Source organism: Camelus bactrianus, chromosome 6, assembly GCF_048773025.1.
Source record: "Camelus bactrianus isolate YW-2024 breed Bactrian camel chromosome 6, ASM4877302v1, whole genome shotgun sequence".
In the NCBI taxonomy this organism is placed as follows: Eukaryota; Metazoa; Chordata; class Mammalia; order Artiodactyla; family Camelidae; genus Camelus; species Camelus bactrianus.
Window position 1 is genome coordinate 79,796,014 of NC_133544.1, and position 26,713 is coordinate 79,822,726.

General features: G+C 32.3%; 1 protein-coding gene across 2 annotated transcripts in view; it reads right to left on the bottom strand.

Moving 5' to 3' along the window:
- Positions 1-26,713, bottom strand: part of TRPM7 (transient receptor potential cation channel subfamily M member 7) — a 98,975-nt gene that overhangs the window by 56,156 nt on the left and 16,106 nt on the right. The window contains exons 2-11 of one of the 2 annotated variants that reach the window (XM_074366105.1): positions 25,356-25,435; positions 22,069-22,107; positions 20,144-20,342; positions 18,206-18,419; positions 15,891-16,015; positions 14,784-14,955; positions 12,007-12,181; positions 10,791-10,914; positions 9,725-9,797; positions 7,686-7,786 (exon numbers count right to left, since the gene is read on the bottom strand). In XM_074366105.1, the coding sequence (XP_074222206.1) occupies positions 7,686-7,786; positions 9,725-9,797; positions 10,791-10,914; positions 12,007-12,181; positions 14,784-14,955; positions 15,891-16,015; positions 18,206-18,419; positions 20,144-20,342; positions 22,069-22,107; positions 25,356-25,435 (1,302 nt within the window). Of the gene's footprint in view, positions 1-7,685; positions 7,787-9,724; positions 9,798-10,790; positions 10,915-12,002; positions 12,182-14,783; positions 14,956-15,890; positions 16,016-18,205; positions 18,420-20,143; positions 20,343-22,068; positions 22,108-25,355; positions 25,436-26,713 lie in introns of those variants that run through there. The other variant, XM_074366106.1, reaches the window with a different exon arrangement.

Consider the following 26,713-nt stretch of genomic DNA (forward strand, 5'->3'; position numbering starts at 1 on the left):
ACAACATGTAGTTTATCACGGCATGTTATTCCTATTTTAGGTAAGATTATTTCCTACTTCTTATCACTTACAAATCTGGTTTGTTTTTAACTTATCCTAACAACTTTTACTCTACTGCTCACTTGCTTCTCTCTACTCTTTCTTATCCTGTACTTGTAAGGGGTGTTTTTCTGCTCCCCATGGATTTTGAGTTACCAACAACAACATTCCTGTATTAGTCTGGTTACAACTGCAGCATTTACATTAATTCTATGTATAAATGCAAGCATCTGATTACTTACTATGTTTTTTATATATTGCCATTCTTGAGCACCTCCATATTGAAATACCTATTTTTATTAAAAATCACTTTCATTCTGTCTTCAATATAATAAAGGCACTATATATTTTTTTAATTTGTGTAGTATATATTTATGGAATTTCATATTCATATAATTAAAAAGAGTGTAATAAAATTTTTGTTTTAAAAAAGAAGTGTTCTATCCAACTGAGTTTATAATCACTGCCCCTGAACAACAAAGCCTGACAAAATTTCCATACTTGACAAAAAAAATTCAGTTAAAAAAAAAAACCTGCTTTATAAGCAGTACTTCTTTGTACACTCAGTGCATCCTGAAATCCTAACAATCAAAAGGAAAAAAAGTAAAACAATTGTCCTACAAATTCTACATTTAGGGTGAAGGAAGCACAAAATCAAACAGATAATACTATACGGAACAAATCCATGAGATAAAACTAATTCAAAAAGAAGATAAAGGCTTTGTTTAAGCCTTTATTATTTGAGGAGATCAAAAATCCAGTGAAATTATTCAAGAAAATAAAAGGCTGGTTTACTGCTGGAGTTTTATCACTGCTGGAGTTTTACCACTGCTGATTAATACCAGTTTCTTCCTCTACTATTCTGTAAGATGGGAAGCAACTAATTAATTGTTTATTATTATTATTATATAGAAAATACATTTCCATAGTTAAAAAAAAATCAAACACCACAAAATGGTAAAAAATAAAACTTTCTCTCCTCTGCCCCTCATCTCTGCAGACATATCCCATATTAACAGTTTTCACAAAGATTCTATGACCACAGACATGTAAGATAGAAAGGATCTAGTTCATCCTTTGTGAAAGCCAGATAATACTCCAAGGTATGGATGAACATTTAATCTACCCAGCCTCCTATTAATTCAGACATTTAACAAAAATTTGTCAAGCACTTTCTATATGCTAGGCTATGAATACAGCAGTGACGAAAACTGAAAAATATTCTTGCTTTCACAATTTACTTTCTAGGAGTACAGAGGTAAACAAATAAATAGCTAAAATCTATTCTGTATCAGAAAGTGATAAACGCTCTTAGAAAAAAATAGCAGCGAAGAATGTAGAAAATGCTGTCATAGGGGATGCTTTTAAAACAGGGTGAATATGAAAAGCTTAAATGAGAAAGAGACATCTGGTTTGAAGCCAGAAAAAAAAGAAGCAAGCCCAGGTAGGCATCTAGGGGAACTGTGTTCCAGACAGAGAAAACAGCAAGTACAAAGCCTAAAGGCAGAAGCATTCTTGATACGGTCTAAGAACAACAAGGCCAACATGGCTACATAACAGGAAAGGGAATAGTGGTAACACGTAAGGTAAGAGAGCAGATGATGTAAGGTAACGGTGTGGGTGACATTAAGCTTTGTAGGGCATCATAAGGACTCTGGATTGTGCTTTGGGTAAATACAATATGATACACCATCCACCTGTAAAAGTAGATGGAGAATAAGAGTAAGGACACTAAACAGGATGCTATTAAAACAACAGAGAAGGGTGACAGTAGATTGGACAGGATGATAAAACTGGATTATTTTGAAAGTAGATATGAAAGATTTAGAAAAGAAGACTGAAACACAAGAAACAGAAAGGTTCAAAATGGCACTTCCTTGTCTCAGAAAATGGGAAGCAGTTGTTGCCACTTACTAAAATGGCAAGACTACAGAAGAAACTGGTCTAAACGATTGAGAGAACACTATAATGAGTTCTCCTGTACACAGAGCACTATTTCTTCTTTTGTCTCTCAATTTTTTTAACCTTTTAAGCTATCTCACCCATCTCCAACCTCTGGCAATCACCAATCTGATTTATCTATGACCTTATTTTTTTAAAAAAAAATTTCACATGTAATTCATACCATTGGAGAGATAAGACAGTATTCCTTTCTCTATTTCACTTAACATAATGCCCCCGAGATCCACCCATGCTGGTGCAAATGGCAAGACCTCATTACTTTTTATGGCTGATTAATATTCTATTTTATATATATATATAATGGAATAGTACTTATATTTATATATAATGGAATAGTACTTATATTTCTTTATCCATTCATCCACTGATGGACACTTAGGTTGTTTCCATATCTTGGCTGTTTAAATAATGCTGCAATGAACATAAGGGTGCGTGTACCTTGTCGAGTTAGTGTATTCATTTTCTTCAGAAGTAGAAGTGCTGGATCATACAGTAGTTCTATTTTTAATTTTTTGAGGAACTTCCATGTTTTTCACAGCAGTTGCAGGAATTTACATTCCTAACAGCATACAAGGATTTCCCTTTCCCCACATCCATGCCAACACTTGATATTTATCTTTTTTTATAATAGCCATTCTAACAGGTATAAAGTAATATCGCATTGTGGTTTCGATATGCATTTCCCTAATAATATGGAGCATCTTTTCGTGTACCTGTTGGCCATCTGTATGATTTCTTTGGAAAAAAGGTCCCTTCAGATTTTCTGCCCATTTTTTAACTGGGGTCTTTTTTTGTTTGTTTATTTTTGTTGTTGAGTTTTCTGAGTTTTTTTTTTTTATATATTTTAGATATTAGCTGTTTGTATCAGGTACATGATTTGCAAGTACTTTCTTCCACTGAGAAAGCTGCCTTTTCATTTTGTTAATCACTTCCTTTGTTGTGCAGAAGCTTTTCAGTTTGAGGTAGTATCATTTATTTATTTTTGATTTTGGTGTTAGATTGAAAAAAGCATCACCAAAACCTGTATCAAGGAGCTTACCACCTATGTTTTCTTTAAGAAGTTTAATGGTTTCAGGTCTTATGTTCAAGTCTTTAACCCATTTTGAATTAATTTTTGTGCACGGTATAAGACAGTGGTCAGGTTTCATTTTTTTGCATATGGTTCTCCAGTTTTCCCAACATTGATAATTGAAAAAACTGTCCTTTCCCTATTGTATATTCTTGGCTATTCTGTCATAAATTAATTGACCGTATGTGCAAGAGTTTATTTCTGGGCTCTCTATTCTGTTCCACTGATCAGTGTATGTATTTTTATGCCAATGTCATACTGTTTAAACTACTACAGCCTTGTAATACAGTTTAAAATCAAGTAGCATAATGCCACCAGCTTTGTTCTTCTTCCTCAAGATTGCTCTGGCTATCAGGGTCTCTTGTGGTTCCACACAAATTTTAGAATTGCTTGTTCTATTTCTGCAAAAAATATCATTAGAATTTTAATGGGAATTCATTCTACTGAACCTACAGATTGCTTTGGATAGTACAGACATTTTAGCAGTATTGATTCTTCCAATCCATGAGCATGAAATATTTTCCCATTTCTCTCTGTCTTTTCAATTTCTTTCATCAATATATTACAGTTTTCAGAATACAGGTCATTCACCTCCTTGGTTAAATTTATTCTTAGGTAATCTATTCTTTTTGATGCAATTGTAAATGGCATTGTTTTCTGCACATTGATTTTGTATCCTGCAACTCTGCTGAACTCATTTATTAGTTCTAACAGTTTTTTTGGCAGTCTTTAGAGTTTTCTATACATAGTATCATGTCACTGGCAAATAGTAAGAGTTTTACTTTTTCTTTTCCAACTTAGATGTCTTTTATTACTTCTTCTTGCCTAATTTCTATGGCTAGGGCTTCCAATACTACGCTGAATAAAAGTGGCAAAAGTGGGCATCCTTGTCTTGTTCCTAAACTTGAAGGAAAAACTTTCAACTTGTCACCATTGATCACGATGTTAGCTGTGGGCTTGTCATATATGGCCCTTATTATGTTGAGGTACATTCCCTGTATACCCACTTTGTTGAGAGTCTTTATCGTAAATGGATATAGAATTCTGTGAAATCAACACAATTACTGAGTTGATTACATGATTTTTAGCACTCATTTTCTTAATGTGACTTATCACACTGAATGATCTGCAAAACCCAAAATAAATCCCATTTGATTATGGTATATGATCTTTTAAAGTACTGTTGAATTCAGTTTGCTAATATTTTGTTGAAGATTCTCAAAAGCTGCTGCCCTGAGGGTCTGGCTTCCAGTGAGTCTGAATCCAGGTGCTGAAATACTCTCTATAGGTAATAGTACATCCTTAACTACTAGGAGCTAGTAAAAACGTAACAGGCAGCTTGAACAAGCAGAAAGGTTTGAGACAGCAAAGAGCTGGATTAAGGTTCATCCCCTACACCTACATAAGGCTACTTCTTCAAGACTGGGAGAAGTGTCTGTATCATCTACTGTATTGAAACCAATAAAGTCAAGTAAAATGAAGGAACAGAGAAATATGTTTCAAAAGGAAGAACAAGATAAAACCTCAGGGAAAAACTTTAGTGAAATGAAGATAAGTAATTTACCTGAAATGAAGATAAGCAATTTATCTGATTAAGAGTTCAAAGCAATGATCATAAAGGTGCTTACTGAATTATGGAGAAGGAACACAGTGAGAATTTCAAAAGAGATGGAAAATATAAGAAAGTACCAAATAGAAGTCACAGAACTGAAGAATAAAAACTGAACTGAAAAATACACTAGCAGGTTTCAACAGCAAACTAGATGAAGCAGAAGAAAGCATTAGTCAACTTGGAGACAAAGCAGTGGAACTCACTCAATCAGAGTAGAAAAACAAAAAAAAAATTTTTTTAAAGTGAAGTTAGCTTAAGGGACATATGGGACAACATCCTAACACTCACATTACAGAGGTCCCAGAAGAAGAGGAAGACAAAAGGGCATAAATTGTATTTGAAGAAATAATGGCTGAATCTTCCCTAACCTGGGGAATAAAACAGACATCCAAATAAGGAAAGCTTTGGGAGCTCCAAACAAGATAAACCCATTGAGACCCACACCAAGACACATAATTAAAATGTCAAAAAAGTTAAGACAAGGAGAGAATACTTACAGCAGCAAAGGGAAAACAACTTATTACATACAAGGGATCCCCTGTTAGGCAATCAGCAGATTTTTCAGCAGAAACTTTTCAGGCCAGAAGGGATGATATATTCAAAGTGCTGAAAAAAAAAAAACTTCCAACCAAGAATACTCTATCTGGCAAAAATTCTCACTCAGAATTAAAAGAGAGAAAGACTTTTCAAGACTAGCAAAAGCTGAAGGGGTTGATCACCACTAAACCAGCCTTACAAAAAATGTGAAAGGAGCTTCTTTAAACTGAAAAGAAAGGGTAGTAATCAGTAATAAGAAAATCTATGAAAGAATAAATCTCACTGGAAAGGTAAATTTATGGTAAAGGTAGAAGACTAATCACTTATAAAGCCAGAATAAAGGTTAAAAGGCAAAAGTAGTATAGCAGCTATGATTACAACAACTAGTTCAGGGATACTCAAAGTAAAAAGATTCAAAATTTGACATGAAAAACAGAAAACAGTGAGGGGGAGAATAAAAATGTTGAGCTTTAAAATGGGATCAAACAAGTGGTTATCAACATAAAATAGACTGTTACAGATAAAAGTTATTATATATAACCCTCATGGTAACTACAAAGCAAAAACCTATAGTAAATACACAAAAGATGAAGAAAAAGGAATATATATGCATATCAGTACATAAAGTCATCAAACCACAAAAGAAGAAAGAGGGTTAAAAAAAAATGGAATGGAGAGGAATTATAAAAACAGCCAGAAAACAACTAACAAAGTGTCAATAAGTACATATTTGTAATAATTACTTTAAATGTAAATGGACTAAATTCATCAACCCAAAGACACAGTAACTGAAAGGATAAAAACATAAGACCCATCTATACATTGCCTACAAGAGACTCACTTTAGATGTAAAGACACACATACAGACTGAAAGTCAAGGAATGGAAAAGGATATACCACGCAAATGGAAACCAAAAGAAAGCTGGAGTAGCTATACTTCTATTAGACAAAACAGACTTTTAAAAAAGACTGTACTAAGAAACAAAGATGAGTGGTACATAATGATAAAGGGGTCAATTCAACAAGAAGATACAGCATGTGTATATATTTATGCAACCAACATCGAAGCACCTAAATACAGAAAGCAAGTATTAAGAGACTTAAAGGGAGAAAATGATACCAATACGATAGTAGTTGGAGACTTTAATACCCACTCATATCAATGGATAGATTATCCAGACAGAAAATCAGTAAGAAAGCATCAGCCTTCAATGACATGTTAGATCAATGGACTTAACAGATAAATATACAGAACATTCCAACCAAAAGCAACAAAATTCTTATTTTCCTCAAGTGCACATGGAACATTTTCAAAGACAGACCATGTTAGGCCACAAAACAAGTCTTAATAAATTTACAAAGGATGAAATCATATCAGGCATCTTTTCTGACCACAATGAAATTAATTACAGAAGGAAAACTGGAAAATTCATAAATATGTGGAGATCAAACAACATACTACTGAACAACCAATGAGTCAAAGAAAAAAATTAAAAGAGAAATTTAAAAAAATACCTTGAGACAAACAAAAATGGAAATATAACATACTAAAATTTGTGGGACGCAGCAAAAGCAGTTCTAAGAGGGAAGTTCACAGCAATAAATGCCTACCTCATGGAACAAGAAAATTCTCAAATAACCTAACTTTATACCTCAAGAAATCAGAAAAAGAACAAATAATGCTCAACGTTAGAAGGAAGTAACAAAGATTAAAACAGATATAAGTGAAACAGAGACTGAAAAGACAAAAGAGAAGATCAATGAAACTAGAGCTAGTTCTTTGAAAAGATAAAATGCATAAGGCCTTAGAAAGCCCTCTGAAGGAAAAGAGAGAAAACTCAAATCAGAAATGAAAGAGATGTTACAACCGATACCACAGAAATACAAAAAGGATGGTAAGAGGCTAACACGAACAACTAAAAGTTAACAAATTGGACAGCCTAGAAGAAACAGATAAATTCCTAGATATATACAACCTACCAAGACTGAATCATGATGAAACAGAAATTCTAAACAGACTGATTACTATTTAAGAACCAGACAGCTTCACTGATGAATTCAAAGAACTAATGCCGATCCTTCTCAAACTCTTCCAAAATCAAATTTTATGAGTTTGGCATTACTCTGATACCAAAACCAGACAAGGACGCCACGAGAAAAGAAAATTACAGGCCAACACTCCTGACAAACACAGATGCAAAGAGCACTATTTCTAAGGATTCTTTCAGTGCCAGGATTTTCAGAAATCTATACCCTAAAAAACAAACAAACAAAACAAGGTTTTTATCAAGAGGCAGAAAGAACTTATATTCTACACAGATCTGGATGTTGCAGAAATGTTTAGCTACAATAATTTTACACTTTAGGCTGACAGCTGAAATGTCAAGTTTGGTCACAGTTCCAGCAAATACCTTGTTAATACTTAGTTTAATTTAATTACATTGTTTATATAGATTGTTTACATACCAGCCACTGCTGTCCATAAACAAATACATGATTTTTGGCAATGTCAACTCTATCCCATGCCAATGTAAGGATAAGCTGGTCAAATGCAGATGCATTAGTGCCTAATGAAATACAGAAAACAGTTGACAAGTTCAATTAATTTATCTCCACTAAAATGTAAACACCTATGAATTCTCCCCATTCCCCTTTAATTAACTTACACTGATGGTATTGGTCACTGTTTAGAGGCAGCCTGCCTCAGAAAGACAAGGTTACCCCAGGTTTGAGCACTTTTATTTTCCAACTATAGAAGAGACACAGCCTCATTCACTGCTAACAATTCAGATCACAGAACAATGAGTAGAAAAGAAAGATGATCTGTTTCTATCACAGTGATAGTACTGATTGTTAAGATGAAAAATATCCTTACAGGTGCTTTTCTATGCATATATAAGACTATACATATACTTTTAATTGTTTATGCAAAAGTAGATAACACTATACAAACTATTCAATAGCCTACTTTATGTGTGTTAATATCACACCTGAGTTTTCAATAACAGTACATATAGATGTACCTTACATACATATATTATATCTTTTAAAGGTGAACTAAAATGCATTCAACAAATATTCTAACTCGTGGACATTTCAGGTTATTTTGAGTTTTTTGGTGAGTATGTTTTTGTGCACGTTTCATTATTTGAATAGGACAATTCTGTAGAAGCACAATTGTTGTGTAGATGGACATAGATGTTAAAGCTTTTGATACACTGCCAAAACATATTCCAGAAAGGTAATATCATCCATCAGGGTACAGGAATACACAGCAGGAGGAATAAATGCTTCTTCAATTTACGTTTTTTTTGCTGTTGTTAACATCTTTCCATTATTTCCATATTTCCCCCAAGCAACTCTATTATTCTGCTAGTATCTTTTACATAAATTCTGACTCATTCTTCCATAAGGTATTCATCTTTTTATTATTAATTCATAACACCTTTCTGTGATCCTTCTATATTCCTGTTCTTAGTTTTCTCATCTATAAAATGAAGAAAGTAATAGGAAATGGTGTGGGGGGGTGTAGCTCAGTGGTAAAGTGCATACTTAGCATGCACGAGGTCCGTCCTGTACCTTCATAATAAATAAATAAATAGGAAACAAAATTTTTAACTTAAAAAAAAAATAGGAAATCTGCCTCTTAGGGCTACTGTAAGGATAAAATGAGATAAGCAATGTAAACCACTAAAGCACAGTAGCTAGCACACAGAAAGTATATGGCAAACAAATATTAGGTACTCTTTTTATTTCTTACGTTCATGTAATCATATTTGTTGATCTTTCCTTTTATAGTTTCTGGGCTTCCTATTACATATGATCTCTTATTCTAAGATGATGTGAACATGTTATAGTATTTTTTAAATGCTTGCTCTACTGGCATTTACTGTGGTCCAGTATTTGGGAAATTCTTGCGAATGATTAGACAGTGCCTTCTTGCCCTACTCCTGCCGTCTCACTAGTCCATACTTGGACTTTCAGGTACCCAGACAAAACACCATTTTGGTTTCTAATTTCTGAAGATTTTTTCACTATAATATTGTTCGTTTTATCAGTTGGATGGCTTTGGCGAGATAATGAGAGGAAAATAATTCAATGTACTTGTGCATTATCCCTTAGTCCTAGAAAATAACACTAGTTTTTTCCCCAAATTTTCCTTACTAATGAAAATAGCACATTTAAGAATGCTATTCTTAATTTCTATCAATTAAATCCTTACTACTTTTAAACACTTATTTTTCAGCCAATTAAAAATGGGACACATTCTTAACAGGATAATTAAATGGGTCTAATTGCATAAATCGTGCTACGGACTTTTTTAAAACAATTATATAAGATAAAAACAAAAGGAAATTTATTGTCAAAGAGAGCTAACATTGTGTCTTTTACAAAGAAAAAGTATTGAAAAATTAAGTTCCCATTTAGCCAAATTTAAAAAACCTAATTTATATAAACACGCTGTAAAGGAAAGACCTTACAAATAAAAAACATTTAAATCTTACCTTTAAGCAGCGCGGTAAGTATTGCTACATCTATATCTTGATGTTCATCTGATCCAATGTGGAAAACAGTGATCTATTTAGAGATTAATTCATAATATTATGCCTTTACATTTTAAAAAGCAACGCATAAGACACATACATCACAAAGTAACTTCAAACTATGTGGCAGATACAGTTTTTGGGTCAGAAATAATTTCATCACAGCCAAAATCCAGAAAATGAAAAGAATTTGTATCATTTACCAAATAAAATTCAAGTATATTCAAAATGTTGGTTTCATATTACATTCATTTTTGACCTATCTTATGTCCTTTACTAGAATAGGAAATTTATGAGCTGAAGCTACAGATTACTTATCCGAGTAAATCCTGCTGTTCCTTTTACAGAGTAGACATTTACTCAATTCAAGTAATTTATGTGTTCTTGAATGAGAAGTGCTTTGTTGAATGCTCTGACTGGAAATTTCTTTAAATTATTTGAAACATAATATCATTTGAGAGTTTTTTTTTTTTTTAACAACGCTTTTATAAAGTGAAAGATTACTGTTACAGCTCCAATACAAATTTTTCAACTTCATTTCATAGTGTACAAAAATGAAATGCATGAAAGAAAACAGCAAATCAAACCATGTTATCATCTACCTACTTACAGAGTTTTTAAAAATCTTTATGCCTGTATATTTAAGCCCATGCTTAGATGACTGAAATTAAGCAGCACTGATCTTTAATTTGACCACTCAGAAGAAAATAATAAATTGTTTTCCTCCAAATACATTTTAGAGAAGCCATTAACGACCCTTTAGTGTTCTTCCTTGATCCTGGACATAATCTACTGAGGCTTAATTATGAAACTTTTCTTAAAATAGAAGTGCAATGCATGTCTCAATACTGTATAAAAACTATAATCATTCCAGGATACCTCTTAGCCTGAACAAAACTATAAATGACACCTTTACATGGTTAAAAAAGATTTAAAATTTTAAATTCAAATTAAAAAAATGTTTTCCTCCAATTTAGAATGTGCTTTGAATGAAATAAAAAGGCTTGTTCTGCTGAAATCTACTTACAAGCTCCTTTCTTTTCATGCACTCCATCAGTGTTTGAAACAAATGAACTGCTTCACTCTGGCCAAAGTTAAATGTTTTTTTGATGGTTGAAATGATATCAGGCTCTGCTGCATCAGGAAGATTCCTGGAATAAGAGAAAACAAAATTTAATTCACTGATTTCAAATTCCATTATATGTAAAATCTAATGTCAACTACCAGTGTATGCAAGTAAGACACTTAAAGTTATTGTATTAGTATTAAATACTTGTCCCTGAGAAAAATTTTCTCCTTCAGGAGACTCCCACTATAAGTTATAAGGGTGGAAAATGGAATGGAGTGATTTTTTTTTCTTTGAATTATTTTATATTTTTTAATAAGGCATGTGTTAGATTATCAGTACTCACACTTTGTAAGATTTTTTGTATAAAGATAATTTTAAGATAGTATGATGTATAAGGCAGTATTTCACCAAGATGTGTTAAACATCAGCACATGTGCCTTTTTATTTCTTTTTTCTCAATAGGGAATATATTTATATGGCTGAAAAATATAATGATATAATATAAAATATAAAAATGTGAAAATTCACAGTGAAAGTGTCCTTCCCACTTTCTTCCATCTGCTCAGTACCATCTCAACCACTTTCAAGAAACACTATTATTTTGTATAACTCTCCAGGATTTCTTTCTATATATACAAATAGTTATCTCCTTTTTTTCTCCTTGGACATAAAGGGTACCTCTATATATATGTTACTCTACATCTTCCTTTTCCCATTATATTTTGGTAATCTTCTCAAATCTGGTATACAGATACAACCTTACTCAACCACAAATTATTTCATTGTGCAAATGCACCATCATTTGTTTATCTAGTCTACTTGATACATGTTTATTAGGTTCCAATCTTTTACTATTACAAACCACACTGTTACGATAAACTTTATATACATTATTTCACATGTATACAAGTACATCTGCAGGAACAATTACCAGAAATAGAACTACTGGATCAAAAGATAGGTGCCTCTGTATGTTTAACAGATCTTGCAAAATTGTGTACTACAAAGATTGTTACATTTTAATTCATTCCAATAATGTATCAGATACGCTAATTCCTCAAGACTTAACAAGGTATTTTCACATTCATAAAACACTGAAATGAATCTAATATTCTAAAAACCACAAGCCTTTTCACATAAAATTACTAAAAATATCACATAATCATATACTTACCCGCCTTCGTCTGTTTGTTTATGAATATATGCTAGTAGATCTGCAGCTCTGCCTGTTCCTTCACACACGACAACTGGAACAGGAGGACTTCCCTGAAGGTATTCTAAAACTGTGAGGATAACATTTGGCCCACCCTCAAATATAAGTGCCACAACAGGGACACACTGACAAATTCCTAAAAAAAGGTAAAATATTATGATATTGGGCAAAATTCAGTAACTTAATCTTATTTTTTACTCAATCAAAACCAAAATATAAATAAAAAGCCAAAAAATAATTTCTTCCAAGACTATATTGACATAATTTTAAGTACTCAACATGATTCTAGTCTGGCATAAATAAAATAAATACTGAATAAATTACTTTTACACTGGCTTAAGTCTGTTCTAAATAACAAAGTTAGAAAATCCAATGTATAACTAAGGGCACACTAGAATGTACATATTCACTGAAAAGTAGTAATTGTTTTGTATATTTCACTAATTGAACCCTTGACAAAAAATTAAAACACTAACTCACTTTTTAGTTTTCTTTTTAATATTGCATGAATTGAACTTATATATGTATTTAATCATTTTTAAAATGTGTACTTCTGATTCCAAATGCATTGAGACATTAATATAGAAATTAATTCTCTTCAGCAAATGATGTTGGGAAAACTGGACAGCTGCATGTAAATCAATGAAGTTAGAATACTCCCTCACACCAAACACAAAAATAAACTCAAAATGGCTTAAAGACTTAAACATAAGACAAAACACTATAAACCTCTTAGAAAAAACCATAGGCAAAACATTATCCAACATAAATCTCTCAGTAATGTTCTCCTGGGGCAATCTATTCAAGCAATAGAAATAAAAGCAAAAATAAACAAATGGGACCTAATTAAACTTACAAGCTTTTGCACAGCAAAGGAAACCATAAGCAAAACAAAAAGACAACCTACGGAATGGGAGAAAATATTTCCAAAAGATGAGACTGACAAAGGCTTAATCTCCAGGATATAAAAACAGCTCATACAACTTGATAAGAAAAAAAAACCCAATCCAAAAATGGGTAGAAGACCTAAACAAGCAATTCTCCAGTGAACACATACAAATGGCCAAAAGGCACATGAAAAATGCTCAATATCACTAATTATCAGAGAAATGCAAATCAAAACTACAATGAGGTTCACCTCACATCAGTCAGAATGGCCATCATTCAAAAGTCCACGAATGATAAATGCTGGAAAGGCTGTAGGGAAAAGGGAACCCTCCTACACTGCTGGTAGGAATGTAGTTTGGTGCAGCCATAATGGAAAACAGTATGGAGATTCCTCGAAAGACTAAAAGCAGACTTACCATATGATCCAACAATCCCACTCCCGGCATATAATCAGAGGAAATCTTAATTCAAAAAGACACATGCACCCCAATGTTCATAGCACTATTTACAATAGCCAAGACATGGAAACAACCTAAATGTCCATCGGCAAATGACTGTATAAAGAAGCTATGGCATATTTATACAACAGAATACTACTCAGCCATAAAAAAAATAATAAAATTATGCCATTTGCAGCAACATGGATGGACCTGGAGGATGTCATTCTAAGTGAAGTAAGCCAGAAAGACAAATACCATATGGTATCACTTATATGTGGAATCTAAAAAATAGACAAATGAACTTGTTTACAAAACAGAAACAGACTCACAGACATAGAAAACAAACTTATGTTTACCAGGGGGGAAGGGTGTGAGAAGGGATAAATTGGGAGTTTGAGATTTGCAGATACTAACTAATATATGTAAAATAGATAAACAACAAGTTTATACTGTATAGCACAGGGAACTATATTCAGTATCTTGTAGTAACCTATGGTGAAAAAGAACATGGAAATGAATATATGTATGTTCCTATATGACTGAAGCATTATGCTATACACCAGAAATTGACACAACATTGTAAACTGACTATATTTTGATAAAAAACATATTTTAAAAAAGTAATTCATGACACAGTCAGGATTATATAAACAGAACTCATCAATAAAATTCAAAATCTCTACAAAAGTAACAGAAAACATTTAGTGAATACCAAGTTTTGTTTTTATGATAACTTGCAATGCACTGAAAGAATCCAAAATGTAGGTAAAGGGAGGATTCTAAGACATCACTAATTTTTAGGAAATGCTATGACTCCATCTTAATTTGAATATACTGTTCCACAATTTGTATTTCTATTTCACTTTGTCATAGAGCTCACCTTCTTGGTATCCTAAAATTACAAAATTTCTCCTTTCTGAAATAAAAATCTAGATGTTGAACCAAAAAGTTTGCTATGGTTGGAAAGGAAGACCAGTGTCAAGAATATCAACTTTTAAGATATATCTACCAAAGAGTGATGCCTACTCGTGTTACAAACTTTAAGCAAGGTGATTCTTTCTTCACAGTATTTTTTTTTCAATCTTGAATTTCAAAGTCATGTATTGGAATATATCACACAGAAAGAGTATTTTGAATTCCTTGAGCTGCAATGAGTTTACAATAGCAGCAAAGCTTCCAACGAAACTTTGTGGCTTTGGCCTTGATATCCAAGGACCCTATTTAGCTCAGACTTCCTTTCCTAGGTCATTTTATTTTGTGTAAAGTCAGTCATTCTTGGTTCTTTTGTATATTATCCTGCTACATAAGGAAGTGAGTGTTTCAAACAATTTCCACCTTTTTTAGAATGTTGCTCACTTTTAACACAATTCAGAATAATTTCAACAATAGCAAATTTATAAATTCCCTTACTAGCATGAATTCTTTGCTGATTAATAGTTTTCTCGAGTTCTCTTCTCAGTCTGACTTCTGCTCCATACTTTCCAACGGTGCCATCATCGACCAATATGAAATGCGAATGTAGATTATTCAGAACATTCAGTTTGCTCAGAGGGTTCAATAAGGTTTGATAAGGAGCAATCACCTAAACGACAGCAAACATGAGAGTTAGTGGGCAGGATTAAATATAATGTAATGTAAAGCAAAAATAAATTTTGAAATAATCTGTAAAGGCAAGGAGGAGGAAAATTCTATTTATGCATGTCAACAAATAGAAAATGTAAAAGAACATATCACCCCCAGGTGACACCCTCCTTTTAGTTGGTTTTAGTTGCTCTGGGGGGAAGAGGGAAGATAGAGCTGTTCTTATAGTTATTTGTTAAAAAAAAAAAAAAAAAAGAAAGGAAAAAATTTATATATCAAAAAGCATAAGCTTTAAAGTGGCTGAAGATTATTCAATAATAGGCTAAGCCATACAATTATATTTTGGCTCTTACTGCAAAATATACAATATTTCATCATCCCATGCAAAAGAAGAGGTAACAAATAAACAATTTGAATAAACTATTAGGTTACTAGTGAATAAAATGCAATATATAAAGGACACTGAATAAAAGCAATCAAATGTTATATTGCTATTTTTTCAGCCATAAGAAGAATCTTTAAAATTGATATCAGAAATTTAATTGTACTTGAAAGTTAGGCATTATAATTTAGTAATTCTTTTTAATAATCTCTTGATAAATATCTATGACCAATTCACATGTCTTTAACCTACTCTAATAAAACACCAGCATTTGATTACCACCCTTAGTGATAATACAATTAATTCTTAATGTCATACAGTCACTAACAGTTTAATTACAAAGACTGGCATGATATGGAAAACACATGAAATAGCTATAGGGCTGTTTCAAAAGGTACTAGCAATATAATGACACAATTATTTACACCTATGACTGCATTTCTGAAAGGATTGTGGCATGATTATGAGCATTTTAAGTTGACTTCACACTATTGTTGCTCTAAGTTTTTTTACATATAAATTCAAATATAAGAAATTTTAATAAGCACTCTTACATCTCTCCCAACAAGATCATTTCTGTTTTCAATTACTCCCCATGGAGCTATTCCGATAGTGCAAATCTTTCGAGATGATCTGGAAGCATGTTCTTTAAGGGCATCACCAACATGTTTTGCCACACCTGTTCATACAAAATTTAACTCACTTTATATGAAAGTCTTTATTGTGTTCAGAACAATCCTGTGCTTAATCTGTAACACTACAATTTGTGATATTTTTCTTTACACATACAAGATAAAAGGCAACAAAGTCCAAACGACAAACTCACAAAAGAAAACACAAGGACAAAAAAGAAAAAAACCCCAAAAAACCCACAAGGTCAAATCACTACAACTGCCTGAAATACATGTAAAACTAACTTTTACCATGTTGTTAGGCCTAGTCCTCTCTTAGATTCCTCATGTAACTGTAGTTTTTTGTTAATGCTCTATACATCATCTAAAAAAAAGAAAAGTATGGCTCAGGACTATAAGCAAAATATACACAAATGAAAAAAACAACTATAAAAGTTTTCCAACTGAGTCAAAAATTGGGAGAAAAGTAGAAAAGATAATTCCAAAGAGCACATAACTCATTATAACTCGTTATAGGCTGTAGGCTGGACTGTATCCTCCCCAAAATTCTTATGTTGAAATCCTAATCCCAGTACCCTGGAATGTAACTATTTCTGGAAACAGGTCCTTTAGGTTATCATGTGAAAATGAGGTCATTAGGGTGAGTCCTAATCCAATCTGACTGGTGCCTGTATAATAAGGAAAAATTTGGACACTTTTAAAAGAGATACCAGGGATGCACATAAACAGAGGAAAGGCCACAAAAGGACACAGTGAGAAGGTGGCCATCCAGAAGTCAAGGAGAGATGCTTCAGGAGGAATCAAACCTGCTACCATCCCGATTTTGGGTCTCTGGAACTGTAATAAAACAAATTTTTTTCTTTTGTTTTAAGCCACCCAATCTGTGGTATTTTGTTACGGCAGCCCTAGCAAACACATCACTCATTTTGATTTTTGTAAGCCGTTAGAGCTCATCCTTCATGTGGATTATGAAAACAGCCTTTTCACTGATCTTCTAACGGCTGCCTTGCCTGTTTACACTCTATTTTCAAATCACCATGCAAGTGATTTTTGCTCTAGTCAACTCTGCTTAAAATCTCCCATTCCTCACTCAGAATAAAAGCCAAAGTGCTTACAATGGCCTACAAGACCTTAAGTAATGATCTGCCTATTGCCCCTGCTATTCACCACACCACCCCATCCCAGCCCTGCCGCCACAACCCACAACTTTCTGACCTCATCACCTAGCACTCTTTACTCACTATACTGGACTTTATTACTATTCCACCATTTGCTGTTTCGTCTACTTTAAAAGCTCTGCCCTACGTTATACTTCTCTTGTTCCCCTCATTTCCTTCCATCTCTTCTCAAAAGTCACCTTATCAACGAATCCCCCTTGACTATCCCTCACTATCCCTCCTCTATATTTTATGTGTCTCCACAGCACTTATCACTTAATATATTATACATTTAGTTTTCTGTTGGCTACATCTTCTCCACTAGAATATAAGCTCCATGAATGTAAATATTTTGTTTTGTGGAATGATATATTTTCAGTAGCCAGAAGAATGTCTGACACACAATGAAGTTTAAAAAACAGTTGTTGATAATGTATTAGATTTTTGCAAAATAATTATGTTTTACTTTGGATATTAAATTTGCCTTCCTTATATCCAACCTGTATATGTGACAGGGAAGACTTAGATTGAAAGATTATAGTATATTAAAAGCTAATTTTGAAAGCTACTTTTTACACTGTCTAGGAAATAGATTGCCATTCTTCTATCAATTTACCAGTAGTCACAAAGTGACAGGCATAAGACTATGCTCTACAGTGGGGTCAGCAACCTTTTTTGTAAAGGGCCAAATAGTAAATACTTGGTTTTGCAGGGCATATAGTCTTTGTCACAACTATTCATCTCTGCAGTTGTAGCATAAAAGTACAATACAAAACAATACAAACACAAATGAGTGCGGCTGTGCTCCAATAAACCTTTATTTACAAAAAAAAGGAGTAGGCTATATTTTGGGAATAGGATATAGTCTGACAACTCCTGCCATAAAGCATATTATTTTTTTTAAAAGAAAAAATGAAAATCAAATACTTTTACAGTTAGCATTTAAACTTAGAAACTGTAGATTACTTAACAGAAGAACTGAATATATTTATATTCAGTGTTGACTATTATTTCAAATATTTTATTGATATTATGAAAAATTTACAAACACACCAAAGAAAATTGGTATAAACACATTACCTGTGTTTACTCCTCCAGTTAAAATCCAGGCTCCAGTTGTGACTGCAGCTTTAATAAGACCCTTTCCAAGTAACTGCTTGATTCGTGGGTGAAGCTCAAATTTCTGCATTCCCCCGTGTATAGAAATAACAAGTTTGGGTAATTCCATTTGCCATTCTTTAAGGAGAAGTTGTAAAATGACTTCAGGTTTGGTGTCATATGATAGTCTCACATACTAAAAAAGATTTTTAAAAAAATTGAACATTCATCAGTATCATAATACAAATTTTATTACTTTAAATGCGTTACTCTCTGTTTTTATATAAACCTAATTACCATTCATTTGATTTATAGATTTATCCATAGTATTTATAGCTTTGTTTAACTATGAGAATCCAGTGAAAAAGTGTTAAGGATAGGTACGATGATAGGAAAAAGGGAAAATGAGAGAAGAATGGTGAAAACATGTAGGCTTCTACAACTCTTGCTACTTTCTAAGAGAGGCAAATAATAAATCTGTTTGAAAATTTTATCAATGACCTAATCCATTTATAATAGAATTGCAACCATGTGACAAAATAACAAAGATATTTTTAATATAAGTGACTGTTTTCTTCACTGGAATTAATTGTGGATTTGATTCACAAATTACTGAAAATAATAAATTTTGCTTAGTATTATAAGGTGCTCAGATGGATTCAGCAGTTTAATTTTTGAAAAATCACTCTACAGGAAATAAGCTATCACATCTGTGGAATAACCTCTTCTGGTTTGAAAGATTTTTAAAAAATTATTTCTGTTAAGTGACACCACAAAACTTACTTGCTATGATTACTTCAATTTATTTTATTTTTCTAAAGCACCTATGATTTAGCTCATAAGAAATCTAAAATATTCAGATGTTGAAAGAAAAATAGTTTTAATCCTCTCCAATAGGGGTTCTTTGCAAAACAACATATTGCCCATTTCTTCACAAATAGAGATCAAACGCAAATGAAAAACATCCCAAAATATCACAGAATATGAAACTGAGAAGGGTCCCTTAAGAATGATTTGTAATGAGATATGTTCTATACTAAGTCTTTCCACATTACTTTTGTTTAACTCATTGTTATACTCGGGTACATTAAGTAGTGTTTGGAAAACAATCTAAAGTTAACACTTTTTTTTTTTTTAAAAGATTATGTTAGGAATAAATGAGGAATTCCATTTCCAACAGTGATGGACTGAGTCGTTTTAGACTATCTCTGCCCCTGGGAACTAGGGAAACTAGAAGATAGATAAATAACATCTGTGTTAAGGCATGAGAGAGCTACCAAAGCAGTGAGAACTTGTGGGATCAGGATTCAAGAGAGTAGAAAAACTTGGAGAGACAGACCCACCACTTGACACTGCTTTCAAATCAAGTTGCTAAGTCTAAGTGAAAAGTAATTATGTTTTGGAGGTTTAAAATACACAAAGAAGTAAAATTCATGCCAACAAACGCACATAAGTTATGAGGGAAATAAATGTAGTCACAAATATTCTAAAAGTTCTTGCACTGTCCAGGAAGCAGGAAAAGTACTAATTTATAATATTAACAAGCTAAACATGCATTTTATAGTGTTTATTATAAGATTAATATAAATAATAGAAAAAGAATGTGTAAGTAAGATGCTAATAAGGAAGAAAAGAAATAATATTGAAAAGTTGAAAAGTAAAAGGGAAGAAAGTTAAATGATTTCAGAAAAAGCAGATTTTGTCAACAAAAATAACGAGAGAGGTATTTCATAATGATAAAAGGTTCAATTCACCAAGATACAACAACTCTATTTGTATTCACTTATACAAAGAACTTTAAAATATACAAGAAATGACTGAGACTAATTTTCTGACACATTACATAAAATGTCAGATAATAAATGTGCATTATTTAGATAACCAGATAAATGAAGTTAAAAACTCAAATACGTGACATACCTTAGCTCTGTAGGAGTGAGAACCCCCTTGAAAATTTATGACTCCATAAGCATCCGTTGGGCTCTGTTCTGTATGCTTTTCCACGGACCACTCTTCTAATGTCGGATTAAAATGGTCACCCAATTTCACATCTGAGTATTTCATTGCAAGACTTGCAGTAAAACAAGCATGTTGCTTGACCAAGCGACCACAAAAACACCTAAAGGAAAACAAGGAAATTTTGAAAAGAACTTTCAAAAATTAGTCAGTGAAAAACGTACTAAAATGAATGAACCAATGAAGAGCGTGAAAATAATCTGACTTTTTGGTTTGAGAATATCAATAAATTAATACCTTCATCATAGCATTAAAACAGTACAAATACATTAGTATTTGATAATATAGTCTTCTAAATTTAGTTTGGGGATTCTACCTCCTCCTGGATGGGCAAAACAGCATGTTGGAAATTGCAGAAATAAGGGTTAGTGAACCAGAAGACAGATGAATAAAAATGATCTAATTTGATAAGTGGAAAAAATTTTTAATCAAATAAAAATAAAACAGGGCTTCAGTGATCTGTGGAAAACACCAAGTAATCTAATTTATGTATAACTAGTCTCAGAGGGAAGACACACAGAGAATAGGGCAGAAAAGCATTTTAAGAAACAATGGCTAAAAACTTCTAAATTTGGTGAAAAATATGAACTTGTAGATATTTATGCAAGAAGAATAACTGCAATGAGAACCACTCTTAGGTACATTATAGACCTGCTGTTGAAAACCAAAATTATAGGGGAAAAAATATTTTAAATAGCTGGAGGAAAAAAGACCCTTAACACACAGAAGAACAACTACACTAATGACAGCTGAATTCTCACTAGAAACAAGGCTAAAAGACAATATGATGGTATTTTTAAAGCACTGGAATGAGAAAACTGTCAACCCTTCAAAATATCCTTCAAAATGAGAGTGAAATAAACATATTTTCAGATAAACCAAGCTGAGAAAATTCATCTCCAGCATATTTGCATTATACCAAATGTTGAAGAAAGCTCTTCAGCCTGAATGGAAAGACACCAGATGGAACTTCCCATGTAGAGAAAGAAATGAATAGGACTGGAGATGGTAAAACAACTTAATATATCTAAATGAACTCATTCTGTGCACTTTTGTTCCTAGCCTAGCAACCAAAGACCTTCTCATCTTCCTCTTACATTCCTTCATCAGATCTTAAGAACAACATTACTATTTACTTGCTGCCTAAGTAAAAAATTTAGGTCCCATCTGCAAATCTTCCCTTTCTCTACACATCCACCAAATCTACTGAGCTTATCTGATTAATCCCTTCAACATGCCTACTTCTCTTCATCACCATAGCCAGTATCTTAATTTAGGCTCTCATTTTCTACCAGAATTACTCCATAACATTCCAAACTATTCTTTTCTCCCAATTCATTCTACTCAAAATGCCAACTGCTTTTATTGAGGAAAAAAAAAAGAAAATCTGAGTCTGTTACTTCCCTATATAATACCCTTTTAACATGAAATCAAAACCGTGTGGCATGATATATGAAGAGCTTAAATGATCTGGCCCTACTTACTTCTCTAGACTCAGATCTCTCCAATAACCATCTTACATCCTACAGTTTCCTGACAAAACCATAACCACTCTCATTGCCAGGCATTCCCACATTCTGTTCTCTCTGCCTAAAATCCCTTTCCTTCAACTTTTACCCAGTTAATTCACATACAACTTTAGAACTCTGCTCAGGTATTTTCACTCAAGTTTCAAGCAGCCTTGTCTGATCCTTCACTTCCCAAGTCTGAGTAAAGTAACTCTTAAATATAATGGCTAGTAAATTTTACCCCAATTTTAACTTAACATTTTTTAATTTATTATTTTATTTTTCAAAATTTGAGTAACAGATTTATGCTATGAAACCCACCTGACGAGTTGCTGACAAATTTGACATCCTGGAAGGCATCTATAAAACAAGGTAAATTTATTACTCAAAGGAAAAAACATCTGTTTTAGTTTAAACTAACCTATATAAAAATCCACATAAAAGTGCAGAACAAAGGAACATTATATACTTAAATTTCTCAGCAGCTACCATAGATCATTTATACCTTAATGTATACATTCAAATGACTCGTTTTTAAAATTCATATAGTTTTCATATTTCAAATACAATTACCTGTGACACAAAATCCAGAAACTGTAAGAAGACTTATAGATTTAACGACATAAATATATAACATTTTTATGTGGCAAAAATATGTCACTAATAAAGTCTAAAGATAAATTGAGAAAAATACTGACAGACAAAAGTTTAGCTTTCTTAATACAGAAAGAGCGTCATCAAATCAATATAGAACAATATATGAACAGGTAAGTCACAGTAAAAAAAAAAATGCATACGAAAAGGCATTTGATTATAAAAAAATTCTTTTAATCTTTTAAGACAATATCTTGGTGAGAATACAGACAAAAGTAGTCTCATATCTGCTGGTGGGAAAGTAAACTGATCATCTCTCCATGGAGAGCTATCTGGCAATACTTATCAAAATAAAAAATGCAGACTCCTTCTCAAACTCTAATTCTAGTACTAAAAGTATAGTCTAAAAAATATCTGTAGCATATGTGTAGAATGATTAATTTACAAGGTTATTCACTACAGCATTTGTTTTCTGATAATAAAAGGTAACAGAATAACCAGAATGTCCATCAATAAAGGACTACCAAAACAAATTATGATCCAGACATACAATTTAAAAGGATGCAATAATTAACAACAAAGTGGTTATTGCCAAGTTAACAAACACAATAGGCTAAACAGTAAGTATTTAAAAGGGGAGAGGAAGGAATAAACACATCTCCTTGGAAATGCAAAGACTGTATCTAACTATTTCTGGAAGGGATTCTAAGGAATAGGTAACATCAGTTTCCCTTAGGAAGCGGAGCTTATAGACAAGACACAGTGGTAGAATGGAGACTTTCACTTACAAATTTGGTACCTTGTAAACTGATGTATTAACCTACTCATATAAAATTAATTTTAAATTCAACTAGTGTAGAAATGACCAGCTAACGGTGTTCATAAAATATGCCTCATATGGATGACTATAGCCAAGGATCTTAAGAACAGTTTTAGTAACAAATTTAGTAACAGATTTAGTAACAGCTTGAGATTTAACACCTAATGAGAACTTGTATTATTTCTACTGCAAAGTAAAATTAACAAAATTATAGTAAATAAACTCAATAATAATAAAATCTATGTTTTAATAAAGCAAAACCATAATTTTCTCTCAATGAAAGAACAAGAGAGTCTTACTTTAGAACTGGAACACTAAACTAAGGAGACCTAAATTCTAACCCCATCTTTATGATTAGCCATGTGACCCGGGAAATGTCATTTATGCTCTCTGGTTAAGAAATGTGATGCTACCTTTAACAAAACAAATCTTTAATAATTAGTAAGAAATTCAAATAAATCATAGAATAATGATTGGAAGAAACATTAGGTTATCTATTTTAATGATCTAAAAAGATATTTACAGAAATTACCAGAAAGTGAGGGATTATTAAAGAAAATAAAAACGTTTTCTCAATAGTAATGAAATAAATGCAAATTAAAAACATATACTATTTTATACTCATCATTTTTTCTTGAAGATGATGAAAAATGTTATATTCAATATTCAGGCATTCTCATCACTACTGGTGATAATGCACATTCTTTAATCCTTTTGGAAAACTTTTTGGCATTACATATACTAAGTGAGAACAAACTTTAAATACAAAAGAAGTTTTATCCACTAAGATCTTCATTATGATCTATTTTAATTTATAATGGTTAAAAATGGAAACAACTCAAATGTCCAATAGTGAAATTGTGGTACATACACTAACAGAATATTAACCACCATTCTTGTAAAATATCTTATTATGAAAAATATAATTAACATTTTATTAAGAAGTAGATATATTTTACATATAGACTGAATGTAGCAATAATTTAAAACAAAAGCTATGCGTTGAGTAAAGATTAAAAATAACTGCACCAAAATTTTATTTTAATGACAACTGTCTTCATGTATTTAAACTCTTGAGTACTGAGCAAACTTCCAGATTCTCAAAAGTTTCCAAAATTGATCATGCACACTACTCTCCTAGTGGAAATCTCTTTAAGTGAGAGATATATTCAAATTAGGCTTTTGGCCGGGGCTTGGGGGCCAGGGTTTAAAGAGAAATGTGGAATTCAAATAGCAGATTAATGTAATGTAACAAAAGGTTTAGAAATTCTATTCAACCCACTATGGACAATAACAATGATAGGTGCTATAATTTAAAATACATCAATTAATAAAAGAATAATTATTTGGCTATAATTTTATAAGGGCCATATATCAAATGGAAGTAAAAGTTGCAGAGAAGGTAACTGCGTAGAGAACAAGGTTTGATAGGAAACAGGAAAGGAAAAATTTAAAAATCTTGTAAATGCCTTTGTCAATTAATTTTTCCTAAGTGACTGTGAAGAGAGATGCTCCGTAGGCTAACTGTGTTTTTGATTTACTCCTTTAAGGTTTTTCTATTTTTAGGTCTCAGAAAACAGAAAAATTTTAGGAAAAACATTGCTTCAATAAATACTTCAAGAGGTCAACTTTTTCTTGAATTTAAGCTAATATTCTTTACTTAAATTTTTTTCTATTATCAAAGCCATTTTGAAGAACAAAAGATAATCAGAGATGCCTACAATATTTCTGATAATAGATTTTCCAGTAGGTGCTGATCTACAGCTATATTTTGGCAAACAAAAACAGCAACTATTAGATTCACAGTGTTTCTTCAGCATAAACCATAGTGTTGGGTACTTAATAGATGCCCAATAAACAGATACACAAACATATTTTTAAGTTCTCAATATCAGTGAATCAATTAAAAAGAGAGCCTAAACTGTCTTGTCTTTGTAATATACTAGGTATGATGTGATGGGATGGATGAACACTCTGAAGAGATTTTATGTTGTGAAATGTCATTAAGAACTCCATAATACTGATATCTTGCTAATGATGTCTCCTTTTCCTAATCTTAAAAGAATAATTAACAGTAAGCACAAAAATTAACAGTAACTACCAATAATTTTAATTTTGGTTTTTAATAAATAAATAGCAGTATAACTTACATATAAGTTTCTAGAAGAACCCAGCAAGAAAGAAGTATGCTTACCTGTGAGGGTCTCTGGAACTTGGTATAATATATACACATTCCCTCTTGGTCAAAGTGCTTTCTATCCAGGACTTCTGGGACTAAAAGACAAAGTTTTAAAAGATGGTTTATAAATTAATCCACTAATATTACAAGAAAATAATTTAATGACAAATGCACAGAAAGCAATAGTTCTACACTATTTAATTTTTTTCAATACACTAAATATTTGTACTACATGTTTACAGATGACAGCACATCTAAAATACTGGAATAATTCCATTTAAGTCCAGTGGATTGAGATTACTAAATCAACAGCACTGTGCAGAAACTGCTGCTTAAATAACCAGAGAGGGGTAAATCAAGTTTGAGATTCCCACTGTGAGTCAAAAACCTCCAGAGGAGGGCTAGTGTCATCCTGGGAAATGGATCACTTAAAAGCCAATTAAAAATGATTATCAGATTTAACTAAAAAAACTAAATAATGCCTAGCTATATTGTATTTCTAAGATAAATACCTAAAGTATAATGACACAAAATCGCTAATGGCACAAGGACAGAAAGAAATTAAGCAAATTCTATACAAAAGAAAGAGAATACTGGAAAAAATATGCTCAACACCAACAGGTAGAGTGTAGGCTGTTACACAATTACAAATGTTTAATTCATCAGATTGCTTAACAGTCTTAAATATGAATAACCAAAGAGTCTCAAAATGCATAAAGTCAAAAAATTAATAGGGAGAATAAGACAAATCTAGGATCAATCTTCCATTGAAGATTAACACATTTCCCTCAGTTCCTATGAATCTGAAATTATTTCAAATTTTAAAGATTTTTAAAAATTAACTTTTTATACTACTACTTAAGTTTCTGCCTAGATCCCTAGATTCTGTATCCTGCTACTAGTGTGACTGATTAAAAAGGAATGAGGCATTATGTATTGAGATAAGGGAAACTCCATAAATTAGGGCTGTGTAGATTAATGACCTTGAGCTCTATCCTCCAAATTATATATATATATAAATTTGCAGGTTCCTCGCAAATCATCACGTTTCCTAATCATAAACCTGTCTATCCCCGAATCCTCTAATTCTGGTTCCAAAGTTCTCTCTCCATTCAAAATGTCCATTTCCTTGGTCAATGGTTCTTTAAATCGACTCATAGGTAAGAAGCAAATTATATCATGATCCCCTAGTTACAAAAACCACAGGATGCCCTCTGGAACCTAGGGCCCTTCATCAGCAAAATGTCCTACACGCCAAAGCTCATTTAGCACAGTCTCTCCATCACTTTCTTACTCTAACTAAAGTCTGGTATTCCTTTGAAGAATCTTCTTTGTCCACATACCTTTCTGGGGCGGGGGTGGGGGGGTGAGTA